At 35.6% G+C, this 21790-nt stretch overlaps 1 protein-coding gene across 4 annotated transcripts in view; it reads left to right on the plus strand.

Moving 5' to 3' along the window:
- LOC135838048 (early estrogen-induced gene 1 protein) overlaps nt 1-21492 on the plus strand; it is a 61595-nt gene extending 40103 nt beyond the window's left edge. The window contains exons 7-10 of one of the 4 annotated variants that reach the window (XM_065353575.1): nt 8848-9288; nt 14614-14817; nt 15843-16039; nt 20201-21492. In XM_065353575.1, the coding sequence (XP_065209647.1) occupies nt 8848-9288; nt 14614-14817; nt 15843-16039; nt 20201-20319 (961 nt within the window). In that variant the 3' untranslated portion in view covers nt 20320-21492. The remainder of the gene's footprint in view (nt 1-8847; nt 9289-14613; nt 14818-15842; nt 16040-20200) is intronic. The other 3 variants (XM_065353576.1, XM_065353577.1, XM_065353578.1) reach the window with 3 other exon arrangements.
- Nucleotides 21493-21790: the final 298 nt, after the last annotated feature.

Consider the following 21790-nt stretch of genomic DNA (forward strand, 5'->3'; position numbering starts at 1 on the left):
TGGCTGCGTCTCAAAATGCCCCCAACCCTTGTACATATTATGTACCTAGTTTCGTTTTTCCAGGTTTTTAAGTTTTAATTTTTTTTGTTTCCTATACTTACTTAATCATATTTTGTAAAAGACATGAATCGTCTTTTTGTGGCGAAGAGGGGCAAAAGGGGAGGGAGTTTGAAAAATTCAACCCTGCAAGAGGCATATCTACGACAGCCTCTGAATGTACTTGCAAAATTTTAGGCCTTTTTGGTCTATGTGGGGAGGGAGAGAGCTCTATAGCGATGACACGAAATCATAATTTCGTGAAACTGGAGGAGAAAGGGGGAGTTTGGTCCAAGATTTTTTAGGAACTTTCAATTTATTATCGATTACTGATTCCTATTTTGATTTTTCTAATCTTCTTCAGTACCCTACCCCTCCCCCCCCCAAATGGTATACGCAAATTCAACACCTCAATTCGAATGCCAAGTCAGCCAAAGGCAGTGTTACCAGTTCAAAAAAAAAAATGTGAATACTTTTGTAAACTATTCACTGTACCATTTCTATTTTTTTCAAAAAGTAGGTACAACTCAGAATTGGAAAATTTGAGTTTTTGATCATTTTTTTAAAAAGAAAATTTCAGCTAAAATGTTGAAAAAGTAGGTAATGAAAAATTACTCCGAGAACAAGCCCTGAATTTTTTTTCACTTTTGGTCAGAATTTGATTTTTTTAAAAATCATCAGAAATGATATCACCTCACTCCCCTCACAATTCCAAGATTTTGGGTATAAGACCACACATAAAATCCTTTTCAGAATTTTTTTCCTCGAACTTCGAAAACATCTTATCTGGAAGTTACTACAACAAAAAAATGGTTTGAGTGGGCACAGGCCTTCAATCAAAATTCTTGAATGTCCATTTTGGGGGGGGGGGAGGGTGCAAGGGGGTCGAAAAAGTAAAAATATAATTAGTCTACTCTCCATCCTCAGGCATCGTACCCAAATTTTTCTAAAAAATAGTGACTTTAGTGACTTTCATCAGTGAAAAAAGTGACCAAAAAAGTGACCAATTTTTTTTTAATTCCAGCGTTCAGGAGAGCAAAAAATCGAAAAACAAAACCAAAAGAACGTTCAATATCTCACCTAAAAACTATTTACTTTATTCTCTCGCATGGCCACACCGAAAAATCCGTTTAAAAAAATGTGAGAACGAGTACCTAGTTCATTTTTTTATTTTTAAAATTTTAGAATTTGAATGGTTTTTTTTTGAAGGAAGTTGATTTTGAAAATGAATAAAGACAGGCCTAATTGAAAGCGAAAGCTCTTGAAAATTTGTATTTCGAGAGGCATGAAAAATAAATTTCCATCTTTATTTTCAAAAAGAAAAGAAAACAAGCCCGAGCGAAGCGAGGGCAACTTTTAAAAATTGATGTTTCGAAAAGTAAAGATTTGTGTTTTTAAAATGTTTAAAATGTTTAATAAAGAAAAATCCTTTGAAAATGAATTTAAAACAAGATAATTTGGATGAAAAACGATCTTTTTTGTTTAAAAAACGAAAAAAAATCAAAAAAGTGACTTTTTTAGAAGAAGAGTGACCAATAGTGACTTTTTGATGAAAAAAGTAACCAAAAGTGACTTTTTGAGAAAAAAGTGACCAAGTCACTATAAAAGTGACCCGGTAAGATGCCTGTACCATCCTCCACCCTCCAATTTTATTTGGAAACCCAAAATTGCACATGTACATTCCAAATTCAAATTTTAAGGTCCATTTAGTAGAATTCTGATTTTTTCCCATTATCGGCTCAAATTTGACTTTCAAAAATTCACTAATACATAATCGAAAAATTCTTTCAAGCACCTACAATTTTGGCAAATGATGTATTTCCGCATGCTCTTTCGATTTGGCTTCTTGTCATCATACAGAAAAAGCAAGGCTATAATACCCTTCCCTCACAATCCAAGATTTTAGGTGGGATCATACATTAAGATCCTTTACAGGGTCCTAAAAATTGATTTTCATCAATTTTAGGCGATCATAATATGTATTATTTTCCCCGCGAACCTGTAAAATATCTCATCCGTAGTCATTTCAGCTAAACTCCCTTACATTGTCGAATTTTAACATTCTGCCAAAAGTAAAAAGCTCAAATTTTGTCAAAATAATCAAAAATCGATGAAAATTGTTGCTTGTTTGTGGAAATTTCCAAGTTTCCTTATTTTTTTTCCAAAAATTGCTCAAAAGTCTTGCTTTACTGCCAAAAATTGCCAAAGAAGCAGAGTCTTTATAAATTGTAAACGTCTCTCTTTTTGCCTACACTTTAAAAAAAGGGCACTTTTTTAATCAAAAAGTTGCAAAAAAGTATCATTATCTCGTCAGCGGTCAGTAATTTCCAAAAAGTTTTACTTTTTGTTGAAAATTTGCAAAAATTCTCGCTTTTACCAAGTTTTTAAAATAATTCTTTTTTTAAACTTAAAAATGCTAAAATGACCGAAAATCTCACTTTTTTGCAAAAAATTGAAAAGTTTTGCTATTTTGTCAAAAATTATTAGATAAAAATGGTCGCTGTTTTGACAAAATTTCCAAAATGTCAATTTTTAGGGTGTCCACAAGACTGGAAAACCTGGAAAAGTCAGGGAAAAGTCATGTTCTAGCTCTCACTTCGCTCGGGCCAATTTGTTTCTCATTTTGAAATAAACAAATTTCACATTTTTAGGCTTCCAAAAATCAAGAAAAAAACAAAGGAAAAATTTTCATAAGTCATATGAATATTGTAACAAATTGGCCAAAGTTGATGCATGTTTTATTTATTTATTTATTTATTTTTAATTTAAAAAGTTGATTATCGAAGTTGATCTGTTTTTTTTTTATATCCGAAGAAGTATCCAGTTCAAAGAGAAGTTTATGAAATAAAATTACACCCCCCCTCCCAAATATGTCTTCTATTAAAGTGTGGGGTATGCATAGAAAGTGGGGGAAAATGGTCCGGAAAACCTGGAAAAGTCAGGGAAAATCATTTCCAGAAATGAGTGGACACCCTGATTTTTTCTATAAATTGCTCAAAGTTTCGCTTTTTATCAAAAATTTTCCAAATTAATTATGCTCTGCCTTTTGTTGAAACTGTCAAAATCTGCCACGTCTGAAATATACCAATAATTGATAGTCTCACTTTATCATTAAAAATTTGGGAAAAAGGCCCTACTTTTGAGTCCAAGTCTCAACTGAATTTTTCATTATTATATTTTCATTAGAATGTTAATAGTTTTGGTTTTTTTTTTACATTTTTCACTGAAATTTTTTGTTTTTTTCCTTTGTTAAATTGCTTTGCTCAATGCTCATGTCTGGTTACTTTTTTTTGACTTTTTTTGGTTACCAAAATTTACTTTTTTTTGGAAAAAATTGAGTACGAACCCTGAAAATGTTACCAAATTGACTCAGAAAGCTCAAATTTGGTATGAGCTAGATTTTGGACCCGACGAATCTGTACAGAATGGCTTCGATCTGTTTTGAGCAGTTTTAGAGCTTCCAACAAGTTTTTGGACATCTCGAAATTGCATTAACATTTTATCCAATGAACTCGAAAATCTAAAATTCACCTTGGATCTTGATTTCATCATGTTGAGTCGATTGAAGATGGTTTAATGCCATTAAAGTTTGTGCAAATTGAGTTTAATACGTTTAAATGTGATTAGTGATAATTTCTAGAATTGTGTAAAACGTATACTTTTCAGGAATTCCATTCTCGATTTTCGAAAAAATTACGTAGGGATATCAATCATTTTACTATCGAGAACGCTCACGCATAGGTAGATCAGACATTTTGGCACTCGTGCCCCTTATTAGGTTACGTTATTGAAGCGTCGAAATTGCCATGTGTTATCTCTCTCATGGTACCGCCAATCCGCCATATTCAAATACAAATTCGAGGTGTCGAAGACGATAATTCTTCGCTTCGTGTCATTTTCTGCGGTTTAGAACAGTTCGGAGGTTAATTTTTAAAACAGCGATGACAACACGATTTGGCAATAGATGTGTTTATTTAGATCTGTGACTAAATTACATGTACTTAGACTTACCTATTTGTATCTAAGGTGTACGTATTATACGAGTACTTGTACGACGAGATGTATTACATGGTTTGTCGTCCATGTGAAACGAAACTTATGCCGTCGATTGTCGCCTTATCGCATCGCGGTGACAAACATTGCGACAAGAGACCACGACCAAGGTTTCGCGTCACCTTGCTTTATCGTCATCTTATCGTTTTTTCGTCGTTTTTTCGCAAAATATTACGATGCGACGAGACTCGTGGTACAAACTATGGCTCGATTAACAGTGCATATTATGTAGGTACCTGTATGAGTGTATGCACAAAAATCTATTTGCATACTTCTACTTAAATGCTGGAAATATGATCAGTATATTATATGCTCTCTACATGTACCTACTTATGTACTCAATGAGTTATTTTGGTGGCTGATTGAAAAATTGCAACAGGTCTACTAGTAGGTCTAGGTATAGTACTCGTACTATACGAGTGTCATGTCCACGTATTGTACTACGTTGTTGTCGTCTTCGTGCTCGAGTTCATTGCCTTTTTGCGTGCATCGAAAATCGAAAAAAATACGCGGCAAATAATCTGGACGATATTAATGAGTAAATCGCATGTGCGCGTCCGCGTATATGATATCGAAGAAGCGAGCCAACATTTAGCGGTGATAATAACCGCGATCAATTAAATTATACGAGCCACGTGTCTCTTGATACGAGTAGTAATGCTGAAAGTAAATATTACGCATTCCTTTTTTTTTTGTTCGAAGCAAATATTTCGAATTGCGCCAAAAACACGAAGTACTCGTTGTTGTCTAATAATACCGTTTTTCTCGATGGGTTTTGTGTAATTTGGTAAAATAGTACTGCTGTAGAGGTGGGGAGGGGGGAGTCAGATCGAAAAACTGAGTTCATGTTCGAACTCAGCACCCTCAAAAACCTAACGAACGATATGTCACTCGACTTAATAATTTTTTTCCATGTTCGAACCGAATTGTGGAGCCTGTGGTGGGACTTGGTTCATGCATTTTTTTGGGCAAAAAACTTTTGGTCGCGAATCGAGCGGAAAATTGGGTTTTTGGGGGGAGGGGGGGTTGGAACGGCGAATTCATTTCCGGCGTCAGATTTTCACTAGAGTACACCATTTTCTCGGAAACTGCCCTTTTTTGAGCTCAAAATTGACATGAAAATAAGTTGTGGAATTTTGGAGACTGATTCTGGCTAATTCGAGGTCGCTGATTTCAAATATGACGTCAAAATTGATCCTGGTTTTTCATGAAGAAGAGGCGAGCCCTCAAATCGGACACCAGATTCGAACTCAGCTAGCTCAAATTAGTCAAAAACTACCCTTTGCTCGATTTTTTTGAAAATCAAAAAATCCAAAAAAATCAAAGGGTCGTTCATAGGTACATTTTTTTGGGGAAAAAAAACTTTTTGTCGCCAATCGAGCTGAAAATCCGGTTGAGGGGGTTTTTTGGAACGGCAAATTCATTCCCGGCGTCAGATTTTCACCAGAGCGCTCCAATTTCTCGCAAACAGCCTTTTTTGACATCAAAAATGAGCTGGAAAAAAGTTGTCAAAATTTGAATTTTTAAGACAGTTTTCTGACTAATTTGAGCACGCTGAATCCAAAAATCACGTTTGTTTTGCGATCGGACGCGTATTCGGCGAAATAGTCGCAATTTTTCACTGAAGCAGAATCCCTCGACAAAAATGGGCATCAGATTCGGACTCAGCGGCCTCAAATTAGTCGAAAACGACCCTTTACTTGATTTTTTTGAAAATCAAAAAAATCCAAAAAATCCAAAGGGGTACGGTTCATACATTTTTTTGGGTAAAAAAAACTTTTTGTCGCCAATCGAGCTGAAAATTTGGCTAGTAGGGGTTTTTGGGACGGCGAATTCATTTCCGGTATCAGATTATCCCTAGGACGCCTCCTTCTACTGAAAATTTGCTATTTTTTGAGCCAAAATGAGCTGAAAAAAAGTTGTCAAATTTTGCACTCTTAATGACGTTTTCTGACTAATTTGAGGTCGCTGAATCCAAAAATAACGTTCGTTTTGCGATCGGACTCGTATTCGGCGAGATAGTCGCAATTTCTCACTAAAGCAGCGTCCCTCGACAAATATGGACATCAGATTCGGAATCGGTGACCTCGAATTAGTCGAAAACGACCCTTTACTCGATTTTTTTGATAATCAAAAAATCCAAAAAATGCAAAGGGGTTGGGAGGGTGAGATTAAAAAACCAAATTGATATTCGGACTCGACGCCCTCGAAACCCCAACAAACGATGTGTCACAAGGCATTATGATTGCGTTATGAGTTATGTACTATTTGAATCTCTAGTCGACATTATCCCCACCCCTTTTTAAAATACCTAAATGGGAGCTAAATATTTCTTTCTTTTTGAATTTTGAATAGGGTTATATCACAATATCACATCACTTATTGACATAATGACACAATGAGAAATTTTCCGGTAGTAGTTTTTATAGCTTCCTCCTTCTCCCCCCCCCCCCCCCCAATGAAAAGTTGAATGCAAAATTCCAGAACGAAAAATGTTTTTCTTGGGTCATTTCAATTCATGTGTCAAAGTCAAATCAGCCTCGTTTTGAGTTTAGATCCTCTGATTTTGAACATTTTTTGTAGGATCCTTACAATCGCCATCATTGCATCTCAAACCCCCCCCCCCCTTCCGACACAAGGCAGGAGGTGGGGTTTGTTTTTTCAGCGAGATTCATATTTTTTTGAGAGCGCTGAATACAAAATATCAGGTTATTTTTTCGACTTAGCGCTCCCTGCGCCTTCCACTTCCCCTCCCTCCCTCCACCCAAAAAATTCCATAAAATTGAAAAATTCTGTGGTACCGGGTTTATTAGATTTTTGGGAGCGCTGAATACAAATATCAGATTGTTTTTTCGACTTAGCCCTCCCTACGCCTTCCACATCCCCCCCCAATTTCCCGGAACATTTAAAAAATTGTGTGAAATATGGTTTATTAGGTTTTTGGGAGCGCTGATTACAAATATCAGTTTTTTTTTCGATGTGGTCCCTTCTACGCCCCCATTGCCTCTCCCATTTCTTGAAAATTGAATGAATCGTGTACCTAATACATATAATGGTTGTTAGGATTTCAGCAATGCTGGTCAGTGGTCATAGTAAACAGAATGATTTGAAAAATTTTGAAAAAAATTGAACTTTTGATATTTTTAAAATTGCTCTCATCGCCCATAAAATTTCGCGAACAGATTTTCTCCAAGTTTCAGCAGTCTCAAGAAATCAAACTCCAAATTGACCTACAAAATTTTTTTGAGTGAAACCGCAGCACCCAGAACCAAAGCTGACAAGGGAATCTCTTAAGATGTCCGCCTCCGATTTGAACGGGACCGCGATTTTTGGAAATAGCATGTTCTAAAACCCCCAAATCCAAATTTTCAGCTGCCCAAGATCATTTTTCGATTTTTGGCGAATTTTTGAAAATCCAAAATTGACTACTTTGGTGATTTATGTTTTTTTTTTAAAAAGTGCGTACTTGATCTGTAAAAATGTTCAAAATAAGTCCTAAATCTGATATTAACCCCCCCCCCCCCAATTTAAATTTCGTCATTTCCAGCCATTCTGGAGCCTCCAGCGCGATTTTTCAATTTCTCCAGAATTTTGAATTTGCTCCAGAAGGCGTGAATATGAAGTTGGGCAGTTAAAAATTGAGTTGTGTGTTATACTCGACCTGTTTAACTAATTTATCCATATTTGAGCCGATTCTGGAGCGGACACCTCAAGAGTGGGTTTTTGACCAGCTTTTTTCATAATAAAAATATCCAAACATTAAAGGGAGGCCCAATAAAGGCTGGAAATGGCGAAATTCGCTCTCGTGTGGTTAATTAATGACGAAATACAGCGCTTCGCGCAAATTTCAAAATATTTTTCACAAACGAGGAATTTTTGGTTTTTTGATATTTTTATTTTGAAAAAAGCTGGTTAAAAAACCACTCTTGAGGTGTCCGCTCCAGAATCGGCTCAAATGTGGATAAATTCGTTAAACAGGTCGAGTATAACACACAACTTGATTTTTAGCTGCCCAACTTCATATTCACGCCTTCTGGAGCAAATTCAAAATTCTGGAGAAATTGAAAAATCGCGCTGGAGGCTCCAGAATGGCTGGAAATGACGAAATTTGAATTGGGGGGGGGGTTAATATCAGTTTTAGGACTTATTTTGAACATTTTTACAGATGAAGTACGTACTTTTTTAAAAAAAAGCATAAATCACCAAAGTAGTCAATTTTGGATTTTCAAAAATTCGCCAAAAATCAAAAAATGAACTTGGGCAGCTGAAAATTTGGATTTGGGGGTTTTAGAACATGCTCTTTCCAAAAATCGCGGTTCCGTTCAAATCGGAGGCGGACACCTCAAGAGGTTCCCTTGTGAGCTGAATTGACATGTAATTGACCCTTTTTTGATGCTCTAGGACACTTCATTGATGTCGTTTTTTTTCTTCAAATTTCTCATTATTCACGTCAAAGGTAGTTTAGTGTTAATGTTGGGTGTATTATGCTTTTAGAAATGTATCGGTAGTTGTCGTTTCCAAAGTAGTGTTAGAGTAGTCCCTTGTCTTGAAATAAGAAATCCGAATGCAGTCGCGTTTGAAAGATTTTTAAAAGTTGAAAAAAATCATTGACACATCCCTGATCCCTTTTCCATAAGTGGAGATTACGAGTTTAATGAATCATGAATCGCCTCGTTAGAGTAGAAATTCATGCCCAATAATACCGAATACGACTAGGTATAATGATATGCTAGTAAATTGAAGAATTTTTTTTTATAGGTCGCCATCGTGGCCAACACCGCGGATTAACGATTTAGACCTCATATCCTCGATCCCGATCCACTCGCCTCCTCTACCTCTCTCACTAACCCCCTTATCTAGCCGTAAATTTAACGCGGCCGCTAACCGAATTCGTTTCTGGTCTGTTAGTTCGCCTTTGAGATTGAAGAAGCCACCGAAAAGTCCGCTGCTGCAAGCATCGTCATCGTCAACGGCGAAGGCGACGGCGGCGACGCCGACGACAACAATGACCACGACGGCGGCGTCGCCGATCACGCTGCCTAGCGGCGCTGCTAAAGCCGTCCTACAAACGCCACCAAACGCGAGCTGTAAAAATAGCTCGGTGGATACGTTCCGTTTTCCACCCTGGTCGGGACCGTCCACAAGGGCTGCTTCATCCCCTGGTCTGTTACCCGTAACGCCAGATTCGCCGATTCCGAGGTACGAGTAATACCGTCGGTCGCGGTGGTTGCCTTGATTAAGTATTTTTTTTCTCATTTTTTTTTTATCTTTCAAAGTAACCTTTTGTAACACGCTTGCTGGGTTCGCGGGCATATACACCTGTATAATCGGTTTATAGTACCTAATTTATACCTATCTATTTATATTTAGAATGTAAGCTAAAGAAAAATAGCGACTTCTCTGCAATACCTATAGTATAAGATTCCATTTTCACGTCAGTGTCCACAGACGCCGGTCGTCGTGTAGGATGCGACGTTTCCATATTTTTTAAGGCCTAATTTGAGCATGTGGAATGATTCTTAAGCTTTTTTTAACTAATGCCAAATAAAATACTCCTCACAGTATGCCTGTTCTTCCTCCTGCGGTTACCTATATTGTACCTATAGTCCGGCATATGACAATAGGAGTAATTGCACCCCCCCCCCCGCCGATCCTCCGGGACAACTTTTTTTCTCAAAGGGGACATCCTAAGAAACATTTTAAAGCAAACTTGCCAAAAAAAAAGTTGGCCTTACTTACAAAATGGCGGGCATTTTGATTGACAGGTCAGCCGAAATCGCAGATTTTGCGTTTCAACATAGGACTTGCACGAACTTTTTCTAACTTTACAAAGGTAGATCAATAGATCATGCAAAAATTTATCACCTGTCAAAATTTCAAGTGCTAAAGTGCGTTTTTTGATTTTTGGTGAATTTTTGAAAATCGAATTTATTTAGGCCAAAAATGAGGGAAAAAATCAAAATTTTACCAAATTGACCAAGAAAGCTGAAATTTGGGATATACCCTATTTTCGACATGCAGAATCGATTGGAAACTGTTTCAACCCGTTTTGAGTAGTTCTGGAGCCTCCAGCAGATTTTTGAAACTCGAAATTCCCATAAAATTCCATCAAATTGGAGTTGTAAAGCTAAAATTTATTCTAAAAACTAATTTCAATACGCTACGAAGTACTCCAGGTAAATTTTAAGTCGTTTTCGATCCTCCAGGAGATTTTTGAAACTTTGAATTTTCACAGAATTTCATCATAATGGAGATGGAAAGCTGAAATTTACCCTACACTCCAATTTTAACACCCTCTGAAGACGACTTCAGGTGGGTTCAAGTAATTTTAGGGCCTCCAGCGACTTTTTTGAAAATTACTGGAGCCTCCAGCAGATTTTTGAAACTTTAAATTTTCACAAAATTTCATCAAATAGAGATGGAACGCTGAAATTTACTCTACACTCCAATTTTAACACCCTCTGAAGACGATTTCAGGTGGGTTCAAGTCATTTTAGGGCCTCTAGCGACTTTTTTGAAAATTACTGGAGCCTCCAGTAGATTTTTGAAACTTAAACTAAGATGAAGAGTCGAAATTCATTCTACAAACTAATTTCAATACGCTACGAAGTTGACTTCTGGTGAATTTCAAGTCGTTTTGGAGCCTCCAGCAACTTTTTGAAAGGTTGTAAGACGTTTTTTTGGAAAATTGAAATTTCCCAAAAGTAGCTGGAAGCTTTATAACCATTTGAAACCACCATGTAGTCTGCGAAGTAAATTTCAGCTTGCCAACTGCATTTAATAAATAATGTTAGGGAAATTTCAAGTTTCAAAAATCTGCTGGAGGATCCAGTAATTTTCAAAAAAAGTAGCTGGAGGCCCTAATATTACTTGAATCCACCAGAAGTCGTCTTCAGAGGGTGTTAAAATTGTAGTGTAGAGTAAATTTCAGCTTTCCATCTCCATTTGATGAAATTTTGTGAAAATTCAAAGTTTCAAAAATTTGCTGGAGGTTACAGAAATTTTCAAAAAGTCGCTGGAGGCTCCAAAACGACTTGAAATTCACCTACAGTACTTCGTATCGTATTGAAATTAGTTTTTAGAATAAATTTTGGCTTTACAACTACAATTTGATGTAATTTTGTGGGAATTTCGAGTTTCAAAAATCTGCTGGAGGCTCCAGAACTGCTCAAAACTGGTTGAAACCGTTTCCAATCGGTTTGGCATGTCGAAAATAGGGTAAACCCCAAATTTCAGCTTTTCTTGGTCAATTTGGTAGAATTTTGATTTTTTCCCTCATTTTTGGCCTAAATAAATTCGATTTTCAAAAATTCACCAAAAATCGAAAAACGCACTTTAGCACTTGAAATTTTGACAGGTGATAAATTTTTGCATGATCTTTCAATCTAATTTTGTAAAGTTTGAAAAAGTTCGTGCAAGTCCTATGTTGAAACGCAGAATCTGCAATTTCGGATGACCAGTTAATCAAAATAGCCGCCATTTTGTAAGTAAGGCCAACTTTTTTTGTGGCAAGTTTGCTTTAAAATGTTCCTTAGGATGTCCCCTTCAAGAAAACAGTTTTCCCGTAAGATCGGCGGTGGGGGGGGGAGTGCAATTACTCCTATTGTCATATGCCGGACTACTAAGCATATGAATATTTTATTATTACTTTATAGTGATACATAAAAAAGTAAGCTACATACTGAAAATAACGATCATTCAGTTTTTTTTTCGATGGTTGCACCAGCAGGAAAATTTTCAGTCACGAAGAAAATAGTCTTTTGACAAAAATTTAGTAGCCAAATTTCATTTTTTTTTTTTTTTTTTTTTTTTTTTTGAAAATTATTACTGACCCATGCAAAGTATGATTTAATTGGCGTTGAAGAAGTGAAATTCAAACTTTTCTGAAACTTTCAACAAAGTTTGTTTTTTTTTCAATATAAAAAAAGGTACTGTCTGGCAGAAAAGTTTTTGAACTGGACAAAACTAAATTGAAACAGTATGCAAAAATGCATCGCCAGCCAAAATGTGAGGTGCTAAAGTGCATTTTTTGATTTTTTAAAAATGTTTAAAAATCAAATTTGGGTCAAAAAATGGGAAAAAATCATGATTTTACCAAACTAATCTGAAAAAGCTGGAATTTAATGTGTAGGTCCCCTATTTTCGACCCCCTGAATCACTTCAAAACGGTTTCAATTCATTTTGAGCAGTTATGTTGCCTCTATCACATTTTCAAAAACTTCAAGGGTTCAAGTGCATTTTTCGATTTTTTTGGTAAATTTAAAAAAATCAAATTCAAGCCAAAAATGAGAAAAAAAATCAAAATTTCACCAAATTGATCTAGAAAACTGAAATTTGGAATATTCCCTATTTTCGACCTGCCAAGTCGATTGGAAACGGTTTCAAACCGCTTTGAGCAGTTCTGGAGCCTCCAGCAGATTTTTGAAATTTGAACTTTCCACAAAATGTCATCAAATGAAGTTGGAAATCCGAAATTCACGCTGCACTCCTGCTTAAAAACGCTATTAGGTCGAGTGCTGATGGGTTTTAGTCATTTTGGAGACGCCGGCGGCTTTTTGAAAATTCTTGGAGCCTCCAGCAGATTTTTGAAATTCTAAATTTCCACAAAATTTCATCAAATGTAGCTGGAAGGCCGAAATTCATTCTATAAACTAATTTCAATACGCTATAAAGTCGATTACAGGTGGATTTTATGTCGTTTTGGAGCCTCCAGTGAGTTTTTTATTAATAACTGGAGCCTGCTGCAGTAGATTTTGAAACTCGAAATTTCCATAAAAATTTACCAAACAGAATTGGAAATCCAAAATTCATCCTGTACTTCAATTTCAATGCGCTATCAAGTCGACTGCAGGTTGGTTCAAATCATTTTGGATCCTCCAGAAACTTTTTGAAAATTCCTAGAGCCTTCAACAGATTTTAGAATTTACAAAATGTTCTGAAAATCTGCTAGAGGCTCCAAAATGACTTAAGCCCACCTGCAGTCGACTCGAAAGCGTGTTTAAATTGAAGTGCATGGTAAATTTCGGATTTCCAATCCAGTTTTGTAAAAAATTGTCGTTTTTTTCGCAATCCAAAAAGTAAAAATTTTTTTTTCAAAAATTAACCGAAAGTCTCGCTTTTTCAACTAGAATAGTGAAAAAGTATCTCTTTTTGACAATGACTACCAAAAAGACAGCCCAGCTTGACAAAGTTTAGCTTTTTGACAAAAATTTTCAAAAAATATTGCTTTTTAGAATCGTTTATTCTAAAAGTTACTCAAAAGTGTTTCTTTTTTTTTACTAAAAATTACCGAAAAGTCCTGTTTTTTTTTATCAAGTTAGATATTCTAAAAAAAGTTTCGCTTTCTCGACAAAAAAAATTGCCTTTCAAATAATTCCAGAAAATCTCATTGATTTTTCAAAAATTGCCAAAAACTCTCGCTTTTTGTATAAAAATTGCTAAAAAAATCATCATTTTTTTACCGATAATTATAGCAAGATTAGAACTCGTGCCTTTTTGCTGAAACCGTCGAGAGCCAGTGTGGATTCAGGGCAGATGTGATTTGGCCTAATTTCTGTGGACGAAAATGAAGTTTTTTTTGTAAAGAGTGGAAGGGAGGGGGGGGGGTCTACTGAATTTGTAGACTGGTGTAGGAAAAAAATTCCAAGTTTGCTAATTGATACTTATCATATTTATTTATATGACTTATAACAATTTTCATTTCCTGTTTTGAATTTTTGGAGGCCCAAATGTTTTTTTTTTTTTTTCATTTTAAGCGAACCGAAGGCGAATTTTTTGAAAATTTCATTTTAAGAAACCTAAAAATTATGTGTGTTTTTTTAGGAAGTTGATTTTGAAAAAAAAAGAGGAAGGGCCCGAGCGAAGTTAGGGCGAAAATTTGTGAAAATTTGTATTTTGAGGGACCTAAAAACGATGTTTTTTTGTCTTTTTAAAATTTTATAATTTGAAAGGTTTTTTTAAAATGTTATTTTGAAAAAGAAACGAAAACAGGCCCAAGTGAGGGCGAAAGCTCTTGAAAATGTGTATTTCGAGAGGCATAAAAACGACTTTTTATGCGAAAAGTTTTTTTTTTCACTTAAAAACTACAAAACTTGAATGATATTTTTTAAAAGAAGCTATTAACTCATGTTTTGACCGTTTTACTCTCTTCATACTCTCCACCATCCCTCCTCCTCATAAGTTTGGCTCATTCCCACTAGTTTGGCAGAAAATTGAAACAGAATTTTTGGGACATCAGAATAGGTTTTCTGTCCCCCTCCTACCAATCCCTGAATAAATCTGCGCTATTTTCTTAAATGTAAGTAAGAGGGAGACTCAATTATATTGTTTGAGCCAAATTTCTCCAGCTATATATCTACAGAGTCTCGACTTTGATTCGGTTGTGGGCGCATGCATCTTCATGATTTATCTGTAAATCGTGAACGATTAGTACATATAGACTATAAATAATGTATAACTTGAAACGCTTGTACTAATTACGTATACGAAAAAAAAGTTGATTTTTCACTCGTGTATGTTACGCAGGACTACCACAACGTCGCATTCACTGCATCATCGTAAGTTCGAAGGGGGTAGTAAGCTTTCGGTGGTCGTTTACAACTCCGAAGATCAGAATTTCTCTCACGAAACGTCCGCGTCATCTGAAACACATTCTTATTCTAATCAACATACTCCGACTTCAACGACCACAACGTTAGTTACACTCTCCACCAGACGTACTAGTCAGATGTTAGTTTTGATTTTTTTCTTTTATTAGTTTTTTCATTTTCTTTTTTAGTCTCGTTTTGTTTTGCAGCGTTTTAAAATAATTGTAATTTGTGTGGCGAGTTTTTACCATTTCCTTATTTAATTTGCGAGTAGTTTGATCGTGTTTTGTTAATTATTATTGCCTAAAACGATGATTTCGTTGTGCTTTTTAACTTTTTTCTTTTATTTGACCAACGTTTTGCTTGTGAATGATGCACACAATCCCCGTATTTGCTGATACATTGTGCAATTAGCTGAAACGTACACAATTTTACGGATTTTAGGCGATTGTCATTGATTTATTGGATATATTTTCGAGAGACAGGGAAATGTTTCATCTTCTGGGTCTTTTTGAAATGTTGCGAAGGTATTAAGAAATGCGATATACGTACATAATCGCACGACAGAAAAGATGAAGAGTTTTTGTCAAGACATCCTGCTACCAATTGATTGATTGATTGATAGAATGAATGAATGAATGTACATTTGAATGATCAGACTGTAGCAATTGATTGATTAATTGATTGGTTGATTGATAGAATGAATGAATGTGCATTTGAATGATCAGATTGTAGATGGTGTCATGTCACGTCTATATACTTCTTCCTGGATAGTGGGACTGACGTCTTTTAGATGGCAGTGCAATGTGCTTGTAATATTTACAAAATCTATATTCATTTGCTATGAATATTGTTTGAGGCTGAAAACCACAAAACATCATACCACCTAACTCATCAACACTTACCACAGATGTCACCTACCTAATCTCATTTTGTTTGAAGTGCAAAATGTATAAGTATTATTTAAATTACTTCTCTGATAATTAAAATTTTATGCACTAACGCTTTGTGCCTGTATAGCATTTCTATGATGTGATGTTTCACTCCTATCTTTCAATACCCACCATTCTAACAATACAGATAATTCAAGTCATCTGTTCTATTAATGTTTGTACTAATTTTGTTTTCTTTTGTGTTTGTTTGCTGTTGCAATCAAATCAATTACAGAACACTCAGTGGTAGTTCTTGCCTGAGTGAAACTGGTTCCCTAGACCGAGGTAAATCAGCGTTGGAGAGGAGGAAAAAAGCTGCAGAAGAAAATGTTACCAGTGGCCGAGTTGAAATTACCAGAGTGAATACGGATACGCTCATTGATCAGCTATTGAAGTCGACTAATTTAGAAGCTACAGAAGATACCACTGGTTGTAAGTATAGTGCATTAATATTTTGTAGGTGTTTTAATTGATCATCATCATCATCATTGAACTTTGTCCCAGTGAGCTGTTCAGCCCGTCTGAGAAAATGTCGAAGAATTGCTCGCCGATGTATCATTAAGTCTTTTCATTGGTCTTCCTCTACGTCTACTCCTCCTGCCAGTTGGAGTGTATTCTTTGACTTTTCAAGGGGACCGTTCATCAGGCATTCTGTCAACATGTTTTCGCCATTTCTTTCTGTAATCTTTCACTTGTCTAATGATTGGCTCTGCTCCAAGCTTCTTCAGGATGTCTTTGTTCCTTTTCCTATCTCATCTAGTATATCCTGCTGTGGCTCGCATGAATCTCATTTCCGCTGCAGTTACTCTGCTTTTTACATCTTTTCTCATTGTCCATGTTTCACTTCCATATCCATACAGCAGCATTGGTCTTGCCAGCGTATTGTAGATTCTTATTCGAGTTTTGGCTCTAAATTTTCTTGGAGGTATGGCTCGGTTTATAGTTCCGCTTACTCTCAGGAATTTACTGATCTTAAGTTGTGCGTCAACTTCTCCTTCATATGACAGCTCACATCCGAGATATTTACAGCTTTTAATTTGTTCCACTGGCAGTCCATTTGCAACGATTTTACTGCGTGTTGGCTCTTTCCCCTCGAAGGCCATCACCTTTGTTTTTGACAACGAGATTCTCATTCCGTACTTATCAGCTACTTTCTGAAGGTTGTACATTGCTCTCTGCAAGTCATCTTCGTTGTTAGCAAAGACCACCTGATCATCAGCAAACAGCAGAGTATTGACATGGGTGTCATTGATGTCTAGCCCTTTTGGCTCAGTTTTCAGCCATTCTTTAATCATGTCATCGAAGTAGATGTTGAACAGACTACATGACATTGGGCATCCCTGTCTTACTCCTCTTCCTATCTTCTATGCTTCCGACATGTTTCCAGATCTTACTCTTATTATATTATCCGTGTATATTTCTTCAATTAGGTGTACTATTTTGTTCATTCACTTTGATTTTCCTCAGGATTTCAAACAAATTCTTCCTTTGTACTCAATCATACGCCTTGTCCAGATCAACAAAGCACATGTGGGTCTCTAGGTTATATTCTCGTCTCTTCTCCATCAGCAGCTTTGTTGCATATACTCCATCTATGCATGATCTTCCCTTTCAAAATCCATTTTGGCATTCCAATATTATTGGCTCCACATGGCTCTCGATTCTTCTCGCTAGCATATCTTTGCAAGTATTTTGTAAGCAGCATTTAGTAGGCTAACTCCACAATAGTTTCCTGGGTCATTTTAGTCTCCTTTTTTGAAGATGGGTCTTACAATTGCAGTCTGGAAGGTCTTCTGGTATGGTAGTACCGGATAGTACTTTATTGTAGAAAGCTAGCAGTCTCTTCTTTATGGTTATTGTGGCGTTCTTGAATAAGTTTGTTGGTATGTAATTTATCACTGCCTGGGGCTTTTCCATTTCTGGAGCTTTTCAAGGCTTCATCTAGCTCTTCCCAAAAGGATGACTCATACTGGTTCTCCTCATGGTTTGCCACTTCAATTTCATTGTCAGGGTCATTCCATAGGTTCGCCTAGTATTTAACCATTTTTTCACAGTCTGGTGGGGCAACGTTGACTCTGTGTACCTCTTCTTCTGATATTCTTTTGATTATTTTGTACACTTTTGGTTTCAGTTTATGTGTCCCTCTCCATGTTTGCCACAAACCTTTCGTATTGTTCCTGTCGTGTTTCTCTTATCATCTTTTTTGTCTTGTGGCACTGTTCTTTGTAGCTTCCTTTGTCTTGTTTGTTCTTTGAACTCATCCACTTCCAGAAAAGGTTTTGTTTCCTCTTCACTTCAATGTTATACAGATTCAAGATACAGCTGGCATGTCCAGTGGGGCTGCATACTGATAAACATAAATGGTATTGGTATTTAGCATACAGTACCCAAAATGGTATTGGTATTTCAGTATTCTCCAATACAGATGTGGAATTTTGGTATTTTGGTATTGGTATTTTATTATTTTGTGGATTTTTTTTTCGGTATCTGGCATTGGTATTGGACATTGGTGTAGACTATACTTGATTGGTGTCATAACATTGCAGATTTGGTCTTCATCAGTACCTTTTTCATCAATTTCAGGCCAAATATTGTGTGCAAGTGGTAGTCCAGTAACTTTAGCAAAAAAATAGGGGCTATAGTGAATCTCTAGGTGGCAAGCTGATTTTTGGTATACTGGTCCATTTTGATGTCCTGAAAACGAATCCGAGGAGTCCCCTACTGTGCCGGGTGAGCTTTCCCCCAAATTGTGGATTTTAGCCCCCCAAAATATGTTTTTGGCCAATATATTGAAAAATATCGACTCTAGAGCAAAAATGATTGAAGAATGTTGTTCTACGTAGCGTTTTTCAACTTATTTCAAATAGTATACATTGAGGGGGCTATGTGCTGTGGAGAGGGCTAGATGAGTGTAGCAAAAAATCTGACGTCATATTTGTGCTCAGCGGTATCGAATCATAAGAAAACGACACCCTACTCATTAATACTTAGTTATTTTCCCCGAAATTTCCATTTTACCCCCAACCCTCCCCAAGGCACATTTTCACACCATTTTGAGGGCTAAATATGAGGGGAGGGGGTTGAAAATTTTTGTGGGGATACCTACTATGAATATGCATAACATACTGAAAAATTTTCAAAATCGGTTGAAATGGGGCTGAGAAAATTGGTATTGAAATTACAGAAAAGGGGGGTTCCCCAAAAAGGGGAGGTGGTGCCGATCTGAAATTTTTCACGCGGAAGTTTCTCGATGGGACCCACCTTCCATGCTGATATCAACTCGAACGCTTTCGGGGACCATTTCACCCCCCTCAGTTGACTATATCCTTTATGTATTTTTCAGGAAACCCCCCTTTTTTGAATGGTTGTAGTTCCACCCCCTTTGGGGGGAGAAAGACAGTTGATATATCAATAGATCAGAAATTTATCGTAGAACAACATTCTTCAATCATTTTTGCTCTAGAGTCGATATTTTTCAATATATTGGCCAAAAACATATTTTGGGGGGCTAAAATCCACAATTTGGGGGAAAGCTCACCCGGCACAGTAGGGGACTCCTCGGATTCGTTTTCAGGACATCAAAATGGACCAGTATACCAAAAATCAGCTTGCCACCTAGAGATTCACTATTCAATGCTAAAGTTACTGGACTATGGCACTTTTTAAAGAATTCTCCCAAAATACATGTATGAAATTTTAGAAAACTAACCAGAAAAAAATTATTTCTCAGTCAAAAATACTTCAGTTTTGCGGCATTTTAAACTAAAAATTATTCAACTATGAGATGAGAAAAAAAGCTAAAAGTACATATGTGATACTTTTTTCAGAATATTTGGCCCAGAATTTACTGATAAGAAGCAACTTCAATCGGTTACACTCTCGGTTTTGGTTTTGAATTTGAGAAAATAACGCTCCTGGTTTCGGTTTTGAGCAATTTTAATTGGTTTTTGGGGGTTTTGGATTTGGTTTCAGTTTTGGTTTCGGTTTGCAAGTCCTGTTTTGGCTGAAAAACACACTTTTCAATTCGGTATCATATTGGTACAATACCAATACCAATGCTGGATACCAAAAAAAAATCCACAAAATAATAAAATACCAAAATTATCTGTATGGGGGAATACCAAAATATCAATGCCATTTTGGATACTGTATGCTGAATACCGATACCATTTATGTTTATTGGTATGCAGCCCTGCTTCTATAATAATATCACCAATTGTACTCTCAGGTATTTCCAAGTCATTGCTATTTCTTTGTATAGTTTAACTGTTTGAAACTGACAAATTATGGGTTTTTGAAGTTCTATTGAAGTGTTTTTGCCTTTTTGGCCCATTTTCATTTAAAATGATTAAAACTCGCTTAAAACAGTTCAAAACTTTCATAAAATGATACACAGTAATCAGTAATGATACAAAAAAGTCGTTAGGTACCTACAAGTTCAAAATTTCTCATGTGTTTCCCCAAAGAGCCCAAAAAGGGATTGTTTACATTTAAACCCGATATTTTTGGAATGAACATTTTACTTTCTGATGTAATCTATTCTAATTGAATTCCTCATTGTAATATTGAAATTTTGGATTTTCTCTGTCGCAGCATCTGGTTTGCAGTTATTCATCTCAAAGGACGGTACAACAACACTAGGAGGCCAAGATATCAAACACCAAATATCATCAGGCGTTTTCAAGAAAGTTGTCATGGAAGAACATAGGTAACGCCCTCAAGATACAAAAGAAACACCTAGCGTTACAAGAAGAAAACTCGTACCAATTTCAAAATCGCCCCATGAGTGGTATTTTTTTATATGATAATAATGACAAAAACCTATCGAGTAATGGTTTGTGTAATTTATTTTGTGTATGTAATTTATTGGAACTGTAACGAGTGGTTACCGCGCGATTGAAGATTTTTTTTTTCTAGTTTTGATACGACGATGAATTTTTAAAACATTTTTAATTACTTTTTTATATCCGTGAAAAACGATGAATTTTGTTGCATAACACGTGTTAATTTCCTTTTCATTTTGACAAGGTAATCGCCGTTAATAATTAAGAAATCAAATGTTTTGCATTTTTATCAGAAAAATTTGCGTGTTTGTTTATTTGTAGCTATCTTTTTCCCCCCTTTTTTTTGTTTTTGTTTTTTCATTAACGTTGTGGCGACGTTTTTTTGTTTTGTTTTGAAAATAATTTACTTCTATACGTTGCTAAATTTGTTGAAAAATTTGAATCAAGGCATGATAAGCATTCCTTTTAATGGTGCATTTTGCGAAAATAATTATTTTATGGGCGTGCCGTGTATATGTTTTGCCTGTGTATTGACTTATGCGTTATATCAAAATAGAATTGTGATACAATCGTATATATTGCGTAGATGAATTCGAATAATTATTCGGTTTTGTTCGTTTATTTATTCGTATGTTTTCCTTCCTTCTTTCCTTTTTCTTTTTTTTTTAAATGTGCGGTTATTTTTGTGCAATTATTTTGTTTCATGACAAAAATCGCCTTATCGATTCAACATGCCGTGTCGTAGGCAAAAAAAAAGAATGGTACAAAAATACTGTCGTGTTGTTTTTCTTTTTGTTTTTTTCCCCTTTGGTTTCGAATAAAATTGTGTGTTTATAGTTATTTTTATTTTTAACGCGCCTAGTCCTTGTTTTTTTTGTATCCTTTGAATTTTTTCCCGTTTTTTCCTTCTTTTCTGATCGAGTGAATAAGTTTGTTTTAATATTATTTGTATATTTTAATCGATATACTATAAACGTCGCTATGTTTAATTTAATTTGATTTTGAGCTTTTTCCTTTTATTTCTAATTTTTTTTTTCAAAATGAAATTTGTATGAAAAAAATTGATGATAACTTGTGATATTAAATTTAATTTTGTTTTCATGTGTAAGGTGTTTTTGTATTTTATTTTATGTTTTTCAGATATTATTTTAGGTAATTTTAAACTTTGGAGAAAAATAATAAGTTGAAAATTTACTTTTTTCACGCCAAAACATCAAAAAACAGGAAAAAAATGGCGATTAGTCTGCGAATATGCATTTTTTACGTTAAAAATTATCGAACAATCGGATTCCTCGTATTGGAAAACCCCCATTTTGACCCCTCGTAGGGTCAATTAGACGTTAAAAAAATAAAAACAATGTAAGTATGTAGTTAGGTAATTCAATTTAAAAAAATTCAA

This window comes from Planococcus citri, chromosome 2 (genome assembly GCF_950023065.1).
Source record: "Planococcus citri chromosome 2, ihPlaCitr1.1, whole genome shotgun sequence".
NCBI classification, from domain to species: domain Eukaryota; kingdom Metazoa; phylum Arthropoda; class Insecta; order Hemiptera; family Pseudococcidae; genus Planococcus; species Planococcus citri.